We start from the raw sequence: 18990 nt of genomic DNA on the forward strand, positions 1-18990 counted from the left end.
TCTAGAGTGAGCGGTTATAGTGAGAGGATAGAGCGAGTGTCTACGATGTGCAAGGTCACAAGGACTCCAACTGCTATCTCTGCTACATTTGCAGTTAAAACTTGAAGGTTGACCTGAAAACATGCACAGGTTTCTTTTTTCTTTAAAAAAAAACAAAAAAAAAAACACTGCACACAAACTAACACAGGTTCACCAATGTTCGCAACAGCAAGCAGCTCCGTTTGAAAACATTTGGCTTATAACGTTCTGTGCTTTTGGACCATCAAGATATTTGCTTGCATTTTACTGCAGATGCTCGCACGGTAAAATGGCATAATTGAGAATGGTTTAGATACCTGCCGTTTCAGGAAGGAGACCAATCCAGTTTTGAGCTTCTCCGAAACTGAGGTTTGTGGAGATACAATATCCCAGCACCCCAGCACCCCAATTGTGCTGAAAATGCAAAGTCCAACATCTGTGCAGCGCAGGGAATATATTTTGAAAAATCAAACATAATTAATGGGAACGATCCAGAAGTCATCACAATCCAGGTGCCATTCAAAACCTAGTAAATACCAGGTTTATTAGACACTTCATTAACTCTTATATTAGTGTCCAACAGCATGTAAATCACAAGTCGATGCATATGCATGGTCAAATGAAGCATATATAATGGGGAAGGAGGCAGGTGGATGGAATAATTAATTTGATGATGTGCATTTTACTGGTTACCCTTCAAAAGGAAGAGGAATGAAATTGCTTTTTTTTTTTTTTGCATTTTTATGGACTTCTGATTTGCATTTTATACAACAAAAAAAAATTGTGTATTAAATGACGGTTAGGTTTCTGCCTTCCACCTTGTTTCTGCCTGCAGCCTCTGCTCAGCCCTGTTTTTGGGGCACGCCTTCACAGGAGAAACAGCCGCAGGTTTTCATTTCTCCCCTAATTTGGCACACCTGATTTGAACAATTAGCCGCCCGTCTCTAGCTGTTAAACGAGGTGGCGCTTTGTTAGAGTTACAGTGAAAACCTACAGGATGGTAGATCTCCAGGAACAGGACTGGGTAGCCCTGCTTTACCGTATTCTCCCCTGAAAATTCCAAATGCAGTACTGCGACTCAGTGTACTGAGAGCGGTTTCTGATTGGGCAAGCGATTCTGAACGTGGCGGTGGTGTTTGAAAACAGGGAGGGGAATAGGATCTTGTGCAGACTGACAGGATTTACTTATTCAAATAATGACCAATGGCTCAGACAACAGATACAAAAGCAAACTAAAGGATGTGAAAGATTAGATTATGAATATTGTGCATGTGCATGCCAATGTGGAAACAAACAGGCAGGATAGTGCCCAAAACACTGTATAGAATTGCAGTTCTACACACATACACACACACACACACACACACAAAAAAAAAAAACACCACACATTTTCAGTGCATTTTACCGCTTTCAAAAAGCAATAAAATCTAGTACGGGCAAGTGTACATTTTTGTTCCGAAAATGTTGTTTGAAAAGAATGCACTTTCATGCCCCCCACAAGGCAAAACCCGATCCTCCCTGCTTGTCACTGTACACACCCCTGCCAAACGGGAGGACTGCATCACCTGTCACCAGGGAGACTCCTTTTCAGTGCCAGAGGCCAGAGAACAACCCTAAAGCTATTTTCCGCAGTGCATCGGTGGACCAAAGATTTTTTTATTTGACTTGACTTTTCATTTAAAGCGCCAGGACATTTTTAACATCCCTAAGCTATAGCCTTCATGTTACAGTGCGTGTCATGTGTGATTACACAAATGTCAGACATAAAAAGACATTTGAAACCATATGCAAAAAATAAATAAATGATATTGTGTGTACACACACGTCTTTTAATGACTGACATCCGGTTTCTGCTTCTACCAGGGTATTTTGTTTGTAAAATTGATCCCAGTGCCATGCATTTTTAAAATGATGCTTAAAGTATAATTCTGTGTATTCACGCAGGTCTGTTGTTTTTTTTTTTTTTTTTTTTTTTTTTTTTCATTTTTACAGATTGAGTAAAATGAAATTTAGAAAATGTATTCACACCAATATTACTTTTTAATGGATTGAAGAGATCAGGTAAATTGGCGCTGTCATGCATCGAGGTCGATAGGTTCATACAAAATATCCTGAATTTTCTTAATGGTGAATGACGCGAGTCGCAAAATCAATGAATGGGCAGCGGTGATTTCTACAGGCTTTTAAGAGTTTCAAGGACCCCGTGTTATTCAGTTGAAACTGCGTCACGAGCGAGATGGAGCAGCATTTAGGGGCTGGGTCGCAAAGCACATTCTAGGGATCGTGAGTAGCGTTTCCTGGGGCTGCATGATCTTCCCCGGTCAGCTAGGCTGCGCGTCGAAAACAGATTAAGGGCACTTTCGGTATTTGCTGCTCACAAGTGGCAACAAGATATTTACCGGAACACACGTGCAGCATATCCGTGCAAGGGCGGATTGCTTTATTTTAATATTCTGGAATCTTCTGACGTGTCTGGGTGTCCAGAAAAAAATAGGCATGTCACTGTCAAAGCCCATGATGTCAGTCTTGTTTATGTATTTCTTGCGTTCTTTATGTAACCCTGCAGGATTCTAAAATGTGTATTAAAAAGGGAAAAAAGAAGGTGTGGAACGTGTTATTACGCAGTCGGTTGCAGAAAACCAGCCAATGTTGGATCCTTATAAAGCAAATAGGATGTATAAGTCACAAACGCTAGGGGCACTCGCGGTGTGTAACGAGTCTTTCGAAAATAGAAAACCTTACGAATTATGTGACAAGTAATATGCGACGTGGTTTCTCTTGTTTACAATTCTACAGTTAAATGAACTCGCGTGTAAAATAAAGCAGCATGGTGTAGCGAATACGGTACTAAATATGCAAATTACGTGTATGAATATGTGGCTATAGCCTACTTCACTGCGCAGAGTGAATACAAATTCTGTACTGCGACACTGTTGCGTTTTCTACGGGTAACTACACTGCACTATTGTACTTGTTTACATCTAGGAGGCTAACAGAAAACGTAGCCTACGGAGAAGCGCGTGCACATTACGTGCCACATTGCCTTGCGTGTGACGACGTGGATGCCAAAATAAATATTCTCCACTGTGAGACTTTTTTTAAAAGAAAAGAAGACAGCACCACTCTTGTCCTCAAAGCATACCGACAATTATAATGAACATTAAAATTTCGGAGTAAATCGTGAGTTACCCAAGGTGTTAAATGGGAAGTTACCACTGCGTTTTCGCTTGGAACGGAATGGGCTTACAGGAGAACTGACTACGCACACACATACACGCACGTACGCACGCACGCGCGAATAACAACCGTCATGGGCTGCATTTAATTAGTGGGCTAGAAAAATTTATATATGACCAAAACAAGTTTGTCAAACCGGCGTGTATGCTACACTGACATCACTGGTGGCGCAGGCTGACATGAAAAACAAGACATGATTCACGATTATGCCATTTCGCAGGTCTGTACAAACCAGATCGAGTACGTGCGTCTATTTATTCATCATGCAACTGTGCAATGAAATGTGAATATTTTTTCATCCATATAAGTAGGCTACTTCGATCATTTCTGAAAACGCCCCTACTACAATTTTTCCAGATGTAATGACCAGATTGCATTAGGTATGTTTACTGTTGTATTTTTTACTTTAAAATTTTTAATTTGAGCGACAGACAATTAAGACACGAGAATTCAAACTGAAAACAACTTTGTTCAATGAAGACCTGCGTACGTTTGAGATTTCGAGCAGCCACCAGAGGCGGGACGAACACAGTGAAAAAGTGGGCGGATTTTTTTCACTCCTCCTGACAGGCTCACAGCACTGTCAGTCAGTACGATGGACCAATAAGTCGAATGAGCGGATCGGATAGGCGGATTGGCAGGTACGCCCCCCTCTAGGTTGTACCGCCTAGAGTGAGTTCCCCCTTTTTCTTTTTTTGTAACTAACGCTGGATGTGTAGAACGTCACATGTTGTTTTTCCCTCTTCTGTCCAGTCACTCAGTGATGTGTGTTATTTACTGTTGAACTGTTGAAGACACCGAACGGCCAGCGCGCCGCTCAGGATGGAATAGTAGGTGCTGATACAGACGAGTTCTTTGCACTTTTGAACAGAACGCACAAGTTAAAGAAAAGTCAGAGTACAAGACGCCAGGATGGCGAGTCCACCAACGACGGTAGGACCTTTATTTTCTAACGCGAACATTAATAATAATAAGAACGTTAAAAAATGCGGGTACCTGAAGAAACAGAAGCACGGACACAAGCGGTTTTTCGTGCTGAAGGAGCAGAGCGAGGGTTTCCCCGCCAGACTGGAGTACTACGAGAACGAAAAGAAATGGAAAAACAAGTCGGCTGCTAAAAGGGTTATACCTCTGGACTCCTGTCTGAACATCAACAAACGAGCAGACGCGAAACACAAACACCTGATCGCCCTTTACACCAAGGACGAGTACTTCGCCGTGGCGGCTGACAACGAGCAGGAACAGGAAGCCTGGTACGGAGTCCTGACTGATTTAATGAATGAGGGGAGACCGTATGACGGGTCCGCGTCTAATTCGGCGTCCTCTTTGGTGGGATTTGAGGAGGCGAACTACGGAATGATCACGCCGGTGAACGCCGTTTATAAAGAGGTATGGCAAGTAAATCTGAAAGCTAGAGGACTGGGGCAGATAAAGAATGTAACCGGCGTGTACAGGCTGTGCCTGTCCAGCCGTACCATTAGCTTTGTGAAGCTGAACTCCGAGGTTGCGGCTGTCATTTTGCAGCTTATGAATATCCGGCGATGCGGGCACTCTGAGAATTTTTTCTTCATCGAGGTGGGCAGGTCCGCTTCCACCGGACCCGGGGAGTTGTGGATGCAGGCAGATGACTCAGTGGTAGCGCAAAACATACACGAGACAATTTTGGAGGCCATGAAAGCAATGAAGGAGCTGTCAGAGTTCAGACCGCGAAGCAAGAGCCAGTCCTCTGGCACAAACCCAATCTCCGTGCCCACGAGGCGGCACTTAAACAACTTGCCACCCAGCCAGACGGGGCTTCTGCGGAGGTCGAGAACAGACAGCATGGCAGCGACGTCTCCGGTCAGCAAGTTCACTTCCTGCCGGATACGAACGGCGAGCGAGGGCGACAGCACCATGGCCCGCCCGGTGTCTGTGAACGGGGGCTCCGTCAGTCCCAGCGCCAGCCGGATCCACCTGAACCGGTCCAACACGATCAACGCCAGACCCTGCCGAGTGTTTGAATCTTTACCGCTCCAGCACAGCAAATCCATGTCCATCTCCCCCGTCAACCTGTCGTACAGCAGCGGCAATGGCCCCGCCCCCGAGACCATCCAACGGCCGTCCAGCGACAGCACCTCAGTCTCCGGGTCGCCTAGCGACGGCGGCTTCCTGTCTTGCGAGGACTGCGCGTCCAGTTCGGGCGACGCCAGGCACCACCTGGCCAACGGGAGCAACACGCCCGAGTCGGTCGCCGACACGCCCCCCTCCCACGACGGCGGCGGCGGCGGCAGCCATGGCGACCTGTACGGCTACATGCTGATGGAGAGGCTGAGCGGCGGCCGCGGCCACCGGCTGTCGTGCCTGGACGAGGCCCCGGACTCCGTCAGCGCGTACAGGAAGCGCACCTACTCGCTCAACACTCCGCCCCAGCAGAGGGCGGCGACGCAGGTGTCCTCCGCCTCCCTGGACGAGTACACGCTGATGAGGGCCACGTACGCCAGCGACCGCTCCGGGCGCAGCTCGCACACCGCCTCCCCGAAAATCGTCTACCCGGAGGACTACGGGGACGTCGAAATCGGGTCCCTCAGGAGCTCGTCCAGTAACCTGGGGGACGACGGGTACATGCCCATGACCCCCGGCGCGCCTCCGCCGGGGGGCAGGGGCGAAGACTACGTGCCCATGAGCCCCATGTGCGTCTCCGCCCCCAAGCAGATAGTCAAGCCCCGGCTGTCGATGGCGGACCCCCCCAGCAGCGGCTCGCTGGAGGACAGCGGGTACGTGAGGATGTGGTGCGGCTCCGGCGCGGAGGGGAACCTGGCCAACGGCGAGTACATGAGCATGTCGCCGGGCGAGCCCTGCGTCTCGCTCACGCCCCCCGAGCCCCCGCGGCCGCCCCCCGCCCCCCCCCAGGCTTTCGGCTCGCTGCCGCGCCCGTGCAAGCCCCCGAGCGAGGACGACGACGGCGGCGGCCAGTACGTGATGATGACCCCGCAGAGCGCGAAGAGCGGCGAGGAGCCGCGCTGCTGCCGGGCGCCGTCTCCGGGTTCGACCGCGGCGGCTCTGCCCGGCCGGCAGGGCAGGAAGGAGCCCCTGCTGTCCAGGGTGAGAGCCAGCCGGCCCACCAGGCTGTCTCTGGAGGCGGTGAGGACTTTGCCCAGCATGCACGAGCACCCCCTGCCCGCCGAGCCGAAGAGCCCCGGGGAGTACATCAACATCGATTTCGGGGAGCCCTCCCACGCCTCCCCGCCGTCCTCCTCGCTGGGCCAGCTGTCCGACTACATGAACGTGGCGCTGAACGTCAGCGTCCCCCCCGGATCGGGGAGCGCTGCGGCGGGGGCTCCGGAGGCGGGGGGGTCCGAACGGCAGGCGGCGGCGGAGGGGCGCCCCGCGGCGCAGGTCGACTCCGCGCACCGTCCCGACGCGGCGAGGAGCGATTACGCGGAGATGGATTTGAGAATCGGTGCGCGGAGCGCGGAGGGCGGCCAGACGGGCTGCGCCGCCCCCGGCGGGGGGCAGAGGCTCCCCCTGCCCGAGCAGGGCCTCCGCGGACTGGAGGCGTTCCTGCTGCCGGCCTCCCCCGCGCACCCGGACCGGGGGGCCAAGGTGATCCGGGCCGACCCCCAGGGGCGGAGGCGCCACAGCTCCGAGACCTTCTCCTCCACCACCACCGTCACGCCCGTCTGCCCCTCCTTCGCCTACGACCCCAGGAGGCACGGCTCGGCGTCGGTGGAGAACGTCTCGGTCCACAACGGCGAGGCGCCCGACCCGGAGCCCGGCAGCCCCATGTGCCGCCAGACGTCGGCGGGCTTCCAGAACGGACTCAACTACATCGCCTTAAACCTGATGGACGGGGGAAGCCTGGGCACCTGCGAGACTCAGGCCAGATTCAAGGCTGCCAGTCACTGCAAAAGCAGCATCAACGGGATCCACGCCACCGCGTACGTCAGCCTGGGGTTCAAAGAGGCAGTCACCACCGTTAAAGGTGAGTAATGTCGACGAGTGTTTTTGCTAGTTCCTTTTCATGTTCCACGTTGTCTGTATGGGTAATTGGAGCCGATTGTGCTATCGCTGTACACTGTAAAATATTTTATATCATCCTGCATACCTCTGTATGTACATGTAGCTTTGGGATAATGTAGGCTATGCTGTATTCCGCAAGAGATTTTTTATATTAACGGTTAGCGTAGAAGACGAACACATCAGATGTAGATGCCTCTAAACCATTTCATTTGGTGGTTGTGAAGTGAGCGAGCAGGTGGAACGTTTCCCTCGATGTTAATGTTTTATGCTTTATGCTTGTGTGTTCATTCTAATAACTTTACTTGTAGAATGTGTCTATTTTACAATAATCACGGATTTATGCTATGTCCGAGACCGTTAAAGGTCCTAATACTCATTGGGAGCAGAATAGAAATCTATAAGTGCAGTGGCCCTTCCAAGTATTAAATATTAATGCGTTTGCCATTTGAGCTTGGGTTACACTAAGGCTCTGTAAATACGATCGTGGATCGGACTGAATTGTATACCTTGGACAGTATACTGCAATAAATGAGTCTCGACACCATTAGCAGAAGTATGAAATGGCAGGCTGATCGATGTTATTACGGGACTGGTGTTATGTAATGTGCAGCAAATATGCTGGCAGCTATTTTGGTTCCTGGTTTTGAAGTGTACGCGTTGTTTTTTTAAAAATGAAAAGCTAGACTATTTAAACGGCCAGGAACAATTTGTCGTTTCAATTTGTGTAGACTTGTTTTGGGTAGTTCTGTTGCTGGTGGCAAATGGTAATTGGTCGTTCGAAATGAAAAAACCTAATCACGTATTTGATGGAGTGCAGTTCCACACAAGCTCATGTTGACGCTTTGGCAGAGCTATTACAAAACAAAAATGTAAAAAATCCGAGTGATACGAATCTGGCAAGAACAGTTCAGTGATAAACATGTAAACAGTGACAGTGCATCATTGCGTGACGTCATGCACATGTTTTAAATGTTCCGTGTTGTTGGTCCTAAAATGCAATGCGTGTAATCTTGAAACGAAAGGGAAAATATATTTGGGTATGTACGATGACTGTAGAAGTACATGAATTTTTCTCGGAACAATGCATACGGCTGAGATAATACAGTGACGCAGTTGTTTTAGATTTATTTATTTCACCAACAGCAGATTAGAGTTGACATGGGGAAATGTTGCGTAGCCTATGCGGAGACTTTTGGCGCGTTAAAATGTCTTATTCTCCGATTTTAAGATTTGGTGTTACTCTTAGCTACGTGGCTGTCAACAGTAGGCTACACAGAACACTCCCCACTTACTAAACAGCCTAAGCTATCCAAGAAAAAGGACGATTATAGTGTAGCTAAATATAACTTGGAATCTATCTACAATGTATCGCTTACGGTAGCAGATGAAATTGTAGTTGTATTTTGATGCATTTAAATGAACTTTTAATGCTTCTAGCACATCTTATATTGACCACGAACCACCATTTCTGTAGTTCGCTCAAACAAAATTTTCATCTGATTTAAAAAGCCAATATGAACGCTATTCCAATAAATCGATAGTGCCTCGGTCCTTTCCTTCGTCTTGTTTTGATGTTAAGAGGAAAAACATTCTGCTCGCAGGGGCGGGGCACTTTAGCCATGACTGTGCAATTGCGTATAACAAGCCACGTACTGTAAAACCACTGTCAGTTAGAAAGCCTTTTTCATTCATTTTGCAATGGTGCTAGACATGCTCTTCACGTAGTAAAACGGGTAATATAAATTAGCACTACGTGAAGATACTATAACACTACTACCACCACAACTATACAATAAACAACAGCAGCAATAAGTGATGATGCCTCCATCAAAAGCTGAGCTTTGAAACCAGTTTAGTTTCATTCATTTATGAAAAGGTGTGTTCCACTGACAATTTACCGTTCTCACTAAAACAAATGGCGAACATTGATAGCGATATAGTAAGAAAAATAGTGATACAAAGTAGATAGCGACACACAGTGATAGTTGTTTAATTTGAACTAGAAGTTTCCATATGCAACTGCGGTGATGCCGTAGCCAATAATATCGTTAATAAAGTTAGACTATGATTATGTTTACTTGCTGTGCCGTCTTAGGGTAAATATTTTTCACTCTGGCCTTTACGACCTCTGGCTGCGGTTCCTGTCTGTTTATTCGCTTTAAGGAAGGAGATCAAACCGATAACGATACTTCGCGTGCTTTATCGGGATAAACCGAGAGGCTGGGCTAACGCAGTCATGCAGACAGAAAACCTTTGGGGACACGTGGTGTTTTGTTTCCTCAATGGGAGCTCTGCGGGCGTGTGTGTGTGTGCGCGCACAAACTCACAGTAACGGGATGCAGGGTTAATCTGCAGAACTAGGCGTGGAGTGGGTGTGCACTTAAACAAGCAGCAGCAGTAGCAGCAACAACAACAACACGCTTGCTTTAGTTTTGTCAGCTATTTTTCTGTAATTAGACGCTCGGGGCAGTTCCTCTTGCGCCAATTCCAGGCGTTCGTACACGTTTCTCTGAACAGCCAAACCAGTAGTGGTGAATACACATCACACAGGGACCAACATCTGAATCATTTTCATGTTTTTAAGAAGCTGAAGGAGGGGAGGGGTTGTTATTCCAGCTGGCATACAGCCGTTGATACAACTCGTGACCTCTTAGTAAGTACTGTATATAAAAGATAAAGCTGAAGGAGATGTATATCTCTCTAAGCGCATGAACTTGCGGTTCCATTAGCGCGAAAAGCAGGTGGCATGTCCTGCTTTAACGGTAACTTTCCGGATCGAACATGTGCAGCGCGGCCCATGTGCCTGTTCTCGAGACACCGCGAGTCTCATGTCTTTGCGGACTGCCGCGCGCAGAGATCACTCCCTCTGAAAAACAAGTGAGTCAGTTGTTTATCAGTTGTCAGGTACTCAGTTTCGTGATCGGAATGCAGACAGCATGCAAAGCCTGCTGGGAGAGGTGGAAGCTTGCTTGTTTTTTGACCTGCTGGCTCTAGGCGAGTTCTCTCTCACGTGTGCGCATGCTCGTGTACGTTTTCGTTTTTTTTTTTTTAATTTTATTTTCTAAAAAGTTTTCTACATATTTGTTGCAATTACTGCAATCAGTGACATTGAACAATAATGCACTTAATTTTTATATACCGTTTCAAAACATTTCAATTCATTCCTGTAGAAAGTGCAACAAATAACATGACGTTCTTCAGACTGAATTCAGTCTGAAATCATGGTGGAAAGGGGACTGCACTGCAGACCTTGGGGGCGCAGGGCTCAGGGGCACAACTGTGCATCTGATGACGTTTGTGATGCAGCATACATAAAAACAGGTGGACGGGGAAGCCTGAACTTCATCTGCACTTTTTTGGGTGGCGAGAGCAGACATTCGAGGACAGGGATTCAGCTGGTCTCCTGTGGGGGGGAGGGGGTTGGGGGGTGGTTGGGTTAAAGTGAAAGAGGGAGGGCTCTACTTCTAAGACATGGAGGGTGATTGCAGACGATTTTTATTTTTTATTTTTTGAAGAATCGATAGCGGCCCAACCGTCCTGGACGGGGCTGACACAACGCAGCAGGGAGATGCGCATCTGGGTGTTTTTGGAGGGCATAGGCCACGGAGAACGGTGGCAGGATTCGCTGTTTACGTTTTGGCGACTGGCTGTAATCGTCAGGACTCGGTGAATGGAAGAGGCGCGTTTTCTCTGCCGTACTGGCTCCGCCAGATTCCGCTGCCTCCGATAGGCCGCTTTCAGCGCGCGGAATGCCGGCTATTCAGACTGCTATCTGCTGACGACCCGCGGGGGCGGAGCTAAGCGCTGGTAACCATCTCCTCAAAAACAGAACAACAAATCAAGTGATAAAAATAAGACAGCAATCTGGTGAAAGTGGACTCTGGATTATGAGTAAGCCTCCCAGTCATCAGCACCACTGACATCGGTGACTACAGACAACTCCAGACAAGAGTCAGATAGAAGCCTCTGCATCCTCATAATGCAGCTACTGACTGGCTCTCCCTCATAATGCATTCACTGACCAACTATCCCAGTTGATAGTTCAAAAAATGTTAAACTGCTATGACAAATACATGAGGATGACAAGATCTCACTGCAACACACACAGACAGCTACATATACTCATACACAGACAGCTATGGCCTATTATCTCCAACCCTTTGTCCCTACATATTCTGAAATAATAATTTGAGACGCAGGAGCCTGTGTGTGTTGTACACGTGTGCGTTTGTGTACGTAGGTGTACGCCACGGGCATCGGCAGGTTCTGGCAGGTTTTCGGAGAGTGATGCGGGAAAACTCAACGGTGTTGAGCCTGCAGGCATTACAGTGATGTTGCATTACCGTGGCCATTTACTGGCCTGTGGGAAAAATGGGATTTAATGTGTATGGAGTGGTGATATGATGGATGCTTGTTTGGATGAATAGGCACTCTGTTGAAAATGCAGTCTCAGCTTGAGGATGTGGGACCACAGAATCCCATTATGGACACTCACTGTACTGGCACAGGAAGTGTATGCTGTATCACAATTTGTAATGAATCTCTTTCTGTCCTTGTGATTGGACGGTGTACTTAAGCAGAGGCTTGACTGCAGAAAAAGTAGTCTGTAGTGACCCTGTCTTGGCTTTCCATTTTGGGTGGCTTGGGGCAGGTGAAAATGCAGGTGAATCCGATTGAAAGGCTTTACTGGTCTAAACAGGGCCCCGGTCTCCAGTCTGAACGCACTGAAGGGTAAAGAATTCATCCTGCAGGCTTGTTTAGGTGTGGAGAGGAATGAGATCTATTCTGGCAACAGCAGGTAAAGATGGTGTGGCAGTAGTTCGGGAAGGGGCAGTAGAGGGGCGGGGCAGTAGAAGATGATCAGCCACTCCATATGGGGAAGGGGTGTGTGCAGCCTTGGGTATGGTCTGCCACACAGAGACACTGAACACTAAAACACTAGTGACGCTAACGTAAGCACAAACACTGAAGGAGAGACAGAAAGAGAGCGAGGGAAAGAGAGAGCACGAGAGAGAGCGGGAGAAAGAGCGAGAGCACAAGACGTAGAGACAGAGAAAAAGGGAGAGACCAATATAAATAGAGCATAAGAGAGAGAAAGCTGGAGAAATGTTTACAGTGGCTGTTCAGATCTGACGGCTGTGTGTGTGTGTGTGTGTGTGTGTCTCTGCAGCCAGGCATAAATATAGCTGAGGAGGAATAAATAATGAAGTGAAGAGTGTGTGTCGCGGAGGAGGGGCGGGGACGGGCCACAAGGTTCACTTCCTGCTGAGTTATAGTGGCACGGCGTGTAACAGCGAATGTCTGAATTGCAGAAGCTTAAAATACACCCTCGCATCCATCCATCACACAGTGTCTGAGGAGCACAGCGGGGATGGCGGCCATGTCTCCCTCTGTGCGTCTCCATGTCTTGCACACGCACACACATACACATATGGATACGCACACGTGCGCACGCACATGCACACACAGGCACATGTATGCATGCATACGCGCACACAAGCACGCACGCACGCACGCTGATGAGCTGATAACTGGCTGGGACTGGACGAAAGGCCCCGCCCCCCAGACTGTGACCTCACTCGCCTCCCCTCCAAAACCCAGTGCCACTCCGCTGACATCATGGTCGGGGGGGGGGGGGGGGGGGGGGGGGGGGGAACGGCGCCCGTCACCTAGGAGACCGGCTTGCGCGCAAGGTTCGCCTGCATTAGACGTGCATCTGTCATCCGTCTCCCAACCCTGTCGGCCAAAAAGCAGAGAGGCCATGCGGCTGTGTAAATAGCGAAGGAAGGCCAGTCTGTCCCGGACCAGGGCAGTAACGCATCATGTGGTCACAGTTGCTAACTGTGGCACCATATGGGCAGGGTTCGGGGGAGTGTAGTCAGATTATTCCTGACTGACTAACTGACTCACTGACTGAGCCCCTTAAAAATATTAGGGTTAACATTCAGGATTTTCTGGGGTGGACTGGGGTACTGGGACCCAAAGTTTGACCTTGTCTAGGGGCCCAATATGGCAGTGTGCCTGGGTGCCAAGTCCTCTCATTGCAAGTGACTTTGGCCTTTTCCTGCACATTAGCTGGGAGAAATGAAGAATGGCTTGTTCTGGTGTTTTAGGAATATGAGGTTGTGTGTCAGATGGGCTCTTTTTGGCTCGTTTGGTTGATAGCGGTGTGTGAGCGCGGATGCTAGCGTCAGGCCTTCCAGTCCTGGTTATAGTAATGAGGTAAGTGTCAGTGTTGCCGCTAATATTTGCGATCGATCGGGGGGGGGGGGGCTGGGACATCCTCCGAAATGGGTCAGCCATTAAAGTGATTTAAAGGTTAATTGAGGAGTAGAGCTCGCTGAATTCCACAGAGCGCGTGTGGGGGGGGGGGGGGGTGGAGAAGCAGCGCTGTGGGATAAGCGCGTAGCGAGGGTCGCCGGGTTCTTCCGCGAAACGGCCGGGTCTGTGGGGGGTGGGGGGTGAGGGGGGGGGGCGGAGCCTGGGGCTCGCACGCTGAGCTCAGCAGATTACCTCACGCGTGGCGTGGGGCCGGATTCGTCCTGGGCCTTTGGGCGGAGATCATTAGGGCTAATGGCTTCAAAGGTCACTTTGGCCCTGCTCCTTTCCTTACAGTGCTGCGCTTATAGACGCGTTAGGGTTTAGGATTTACAGAGGCCGCTGTGCTCGGGCACAGGTAATGTTTACCTGGGCGACTAACAGGCTTCCTTCCTGCTTTTGGTACTCAAAGAACGACACCTGTGGAAAGCCTCTCGTCAGCGTCAGGTGGCCCCGGTGCGAGACCGTACGGAAAGCGTAGCGACAGTCGATGCCAGTGCCGTTCGTCTGTGTCTTTGCTTTCAATGCCTTCCGTTCCACCGCGGTTCTTTTCCAACCAGATATTCCCGTGCGGTAATATGCATTATGCAGTGCTTGGAGCCAAAGAGTTTACTGCCAAAGCTTACTCCAAAAAATGTGAAGATTACAGGAATTCTTGGGCTTTCCTTCGTTGCCATGGCAGCCCACCATGTCAGAATGGCACTCTCTTGTTTTTCTGTGTACAGATGCCTCAGCGTTGTTCCCTGGTCCCTGAGAGTGTTGAGGTTGCTCTGCTCATCAGTTTCTGTCTGTTTCTGTGCTTCTCCTCCAGACTAAATGGCAGACCCGCTTTGGCCCCGCCTCCCCAACGCTCATCTGTGAGAGGAGAGGACGCGCGCGCAGCCGGTTTGGGTGTGGCTGCAGGCATCCCGGGCCGTACTACCCAGACCAGACCAGACCAGACCAGACCAGACCCGCCCCGCCCCAGCGTCCCACCCCGCCCTCCGCCCCCGCACCGAACTCTGCGACCAAGAGTCATGGCGCTTCTTTACTCTGTATGTCACAAGCTATAACACAGCTAGAACCATAGGCTCCATGTAGATGAACACAGGTAGAACCGTATGCTCCATGTAGATGAACACAGGTAGAACCATAGGCTCCATGTAGATGAACACAGGTAGAACCGTATGCTCCATGTAGATGAACACAGGTAGAACCGTATGCTCCATGTAGATGAACACAGGTAGAACCATAGGCTCCATGTAGATGAACACAGGTAGAACCGTATGCTCCATGTAGATGAACACAGGTCAAACCATAGGCTCCATGTAGATGAACACAGGTAGAACCATAGGCTCCATGTAGATGAACACAGGTAGAACCGTATGCTCCATGTAGATGAACACAGGTAGAACCACAGGCTCCATGTAGATGAACACAGGTCGAACCATATGCTCCATGTAGATGAACACAGGTAGAACCACAGGCTCCATGTAGATGAACACAGGTAGAACCGTATGCATCTTTGTTATTTTGTTTGTTATTCCCCACTTGCTGTGCTTGAGTTCTGGGCTGCAAGTGGCCAGTTAAACCTCATTCATAAACCTGTGATACAGCCTGCTGCTTATCGGTCATACAGGTGATATTAGAGTACACGCACGCACACACTCTCTCTCTCACACACACACACACACCAGAGGGTTTCCGTGTGTATATGTAAGTGTTTGCAGTGTCCTCCTGCAGAGGTGGAATTCCAGAATATCTGTCGAGTTGCCCTAAGCCCTACCTCAGAGGAAAATGCCAGGTTGTTAACTTGCAAACTCAACATGTAAACGATTCCCTGAATATTCAAAGTTGAATGTGTCATATTACCAATCAAAAGCCTTACTAACTTTTTTCCATGGAATATTTCTACTAAAGACGCCTGGTTTGGACCCACACATGCAGAATATCAAAGATGAGCCGTACGCCATGAATGTGTCTCAGCGATATGTGAAACCGTTGCTCACTTTCCTCACAGACAACTTTCTGAAGTTGAACTTGTACTATATTTATATTTCTTTCAAATATTTATTTTGATATGATTGTTAATTATTACGCGGAAGGTAACGAGGAAGATGTTCATTATTAGATTAAAATTAAATATTTATATATAAAAAAAATATATATATATCTATATACACGTTCGTATGCAAAAGATACTCCTAAGAAAAGGCTGGTCCAGGTCCCGATGTGTTCCGGACTTGAGCAAACAGCACCTCTTTACTGGTGCATCGATAAAGCACCGGGATTCAAATCTTCGGCACGTTGATACACTTTAACCTTTAACCTCAGTCACCCATCATCCTCTGCGGTGATTCCCCTGCACTCACAGTCTGCCCGTCTCTGTGTATCCCCCCCCCCCCCCACTGTGACGGGCACGTAGTTTTTGCGACCGCCTGGCCTCTCGCCGAATGCGATTGGCTGACGGGCACACCGGTGGAACGGCCGGCGAATGGGGTTGAGCGGTGAAACTCACCGGTGCTGCTTTCAGGGATGTTCGGGGCATGTTCGCCGTGGGTTAGACCCGGGACTAAGCGCTCAACTGCACCATCGCAAGGTCTTGCACAACAAACACCTAGATCACACAAAAGACAGGTTTGAATGTAGAGCAATTCAGTGTTCGCCACTGGAGATAAAATGAGGAAAAAATAAACGAAACATTTAAACTACATTTAAAAAATCAGTGGAAGGAATGTATCTGGCCCGATGGCCTGATCCCACTTCACTCAAACGATGTCCAATGCTGTACATAGTGTATAAAGAGAGTCTACAAAAATAAAACAAGTTGACGTTTGTTTATCGTTTTAAACTTTGCTTATAACTTAAGTCATTTACTACAAATGTGTGTTTGAATGAATTCCCCCCAAAACAACTATAGCACTAACACGGGTCTCTGCGTAATGCTGTTGTTGGGCCTGGTGGAGACTCTTGCAGTCTGTTGGAATGCCACTAAAAATATTCTCACAATGTTGTAATGTAAAAATGAAAAGGAAAAAAATACTCAATACTTGATGAGTACGAATCTTACTACATAGGTACAATTCACCAACAGCATATGCAATATTTACATGAAAAATGACTTAGTTTACAGAAAGGAACCAAATGTATAAATATTGTATTTTGCTGATTTTTCTCTCCTCGCCCCCCAATCGGTTGGCTCTGATCGGTGTATTCTTCCTGAGTATGCATCTGTTATTTCTAAATATCAAAGGGTTAAATATGAGGCCTGACTGATCTTGCTGTGTCTTCCATTGTCTATACTTCATATACTGTTAACTGTGATCCTATATAAAGCTGATAATTTAAAACTAGTGTAGTAAAGTATTGCTTTTTGTCTGTACTGATTATGGATAGCACATGCAATAAAAGATTATTTAAGAAAATGCAGCAGCTCCCGTGTTGTCTTTTTTAAAAATAGAAAATCACTGACCGTAGAATGTTTACAATTTTGACACATATACAAAATGTAACTTTTCACCACCTTGGCGTGTTCGGTAATTCCCCCCTGGAACGTGCTCAGATGGACATCAGCGTGTGCTGAAGCACGTGTCACCTGACCTGGGATGGCCAATAGCGCCCCCTTTGGCTGCAGCGATGTCATACGGGGCCCAGCTTGCCACAGGTGCCCATTGGCCGCTGGGCCAATGTGGGCGTGGCCTATTTATCATTGAGCTTTTTAGAGGCCAAGGAGCCGAGTGTGTACGATCAAAAGGGCGTGGTGTTTATTTAAGTCAGGCACTCACATTACATAACACATGCTGTAACCCAAACAGCCTAAATATCCACCTCCCCTAATGAATAAACAAGTGTGTGAAATGAACGGAAACAAAGAGCGTAAATTCTCTTCTCAGTGGCCGTTCCTTTTGTGCGACAGCTTTTTGGTTTGGCTGGAGCCAGCTGTCCACCCCCTCCCCCCCCCCCAATTCAGAGAGCACGCAGGAGCACGGCAGGGAGCTCGGGGAGTAACTGCCTCCGTGGACAGGAGATCCAAGACGGCGCTCCAGGAAATGGGTCGTTTCCGGAAATCTGCCTGGGTATTAAATTACATCAGCGGGCGCGGTCTATTCCCCCAGAGAATACACAGCGCAGGAAAGGGTGGGGGGGGGGGGAGGGGCGGTGTTGATATTTGAGATGCGCGTATATGAGAGCCATTATTGACAGGCGGGAGCCACAATGCATGGGTGCCACTGCCGGACCTCGTCCGGGGGGTCTACGGGCATAGCAGCAGCAGAAGGGGCTTCTCCAAGGAGAGAGGGAAAGCAGAGAGGAGAAACTGCTCGTATTTATCCAGCAAGAAGCAGGTGGCTTAAGGCTGCTCTTCAGGGAGGTGAAGGTTTTTTTTTGTTTTTTTTTTTGGGAGGGAGGGGGGCATCTGTGCCTCCATCAGGCCCAGCCTGCTCCCAGGGGTGAGAGAACATCTGTGCTCCCCCAAAACTCACAGATGGCAAGAATGATGTCATTGCCCAGGAACAGATCTGGAGAGTATGACAGAGGTGTGAAAGACCTCCCCTGGTGGGCCTCTGATCTCCAGTGACCTGCTACACTACTACTACACTCCTGCCAGTGTAGGCTTTCTTGTGGGTAAAGCAGAAGGAAAGAGGCATTGTGGGTAAAGTGGAGCAGTAGGGAAGACAATGCCGAGAAAGATGCACCACTGGGTTTTCTGTCCCCATAAATGGAAATATTACACAAAGGAAGTAGTATTGGAACAATAAACCATTGCTAGCTTTAATTCCTAAGCGGTATACATTTGGATGAAAATGAAAATGGTGTTTTATAAGTCCATTAAACTTATAAAAATCGTTTTATGACAATCCCAAGCATACGCAGTGCTTTATTTTGCATATTTATAACATAGTTTTCATATTTGTGAAGGAAGTTACCTTACTGGATTGAATTCCTCAATGGGATTGTTCACATGGTCACATTTTGTTCACATCTAGTTCACATCTGACAAATGAACTTGGTAGCTAAGTTTGCTTGCCTACTTTCAGGAAAGTTCTCAAGATTTGTGTTTTTCTCTAAGCCAACGTTCCACTTGAATAGTCCTGAAAATATCCATACGGTAAGATTTTCTGTGTCTGAACGCACGTCCATTTTCTATGTCTGAACGCACAGACCCTTCTCCATTTACTTCCATTGAAACATGTTAATTTTAACTTCTTCTGCCGGTGAGCAGGTTGACAGGGGCAGTGCAGCTAAAGCTGGCTTATTTACAGTCTCACAGATGCGATTATGTAACATTATGAGCCAAGTCGCTGGAAAAAAAGAAAAAAAAAAAAAATCTATTTAAAAACCTGTTTGTACACGGCTGGAAACTACGGCTACAGAACAGTACATCCAATGTTACGTATATGCTCCACTGGTTTTTGAATTCAAAATCAGTTGTGCTTATGA

At 48.2% G+C, this 18990-nt stretch overlaps 1 protein-coding gene across 1 annotated transcript; it reads left to right on the forward strand.

Moving 5' to 3' along the window:
• The first annotated feature begins 3407 nt into the window (after positions 1–3407).
• On the forward strand, positions 3408–16976 carry LOC135240440 (insulin receptor substrate 2-like). Its single transcript, XM_064309877.1, has 2 exons — positions 3408–7216; positions 14384–16976. Exons 1-2 carry the CDS (start codon positions 4168–4170, stop codon positions 14386–14388), a joined length of 3054 nt encoding a protein of 1017 aa, XP_064165947.1. The 5' UTR covers positions 3408–4167; the 3' UTR covers positions 14389–16976.
• The last annotated feature ends 2014 nt before the right edge of the window (positions 16977–18990 follow it).

Source organism: Anguilla rostrata, chromosome 15, assembly GCF_018555375.3.
Source record: "Anguilla rostrata isolate EN2019 chromosome 15, ASM1855537v3, whole genome shotgun sequence".
In the NCBI taxonomy this organism is placed as follows: domain Eukaryota; kingdom Metazoa; phylum Chordata; class Actinopteri; order Anguilliformes; family Anguillidae; genus Anguilla; species Anguilla rostrata.

Excerpts from the sequence above, each read along its gene's own strand:
- LOC135240440 (XM_064309877.1), top strand. The coding sequence starts at position 4,168 with ATGGCGAGTCCACCAACGACGGTAGGACCTTTATTTTCTAACGCGAAC.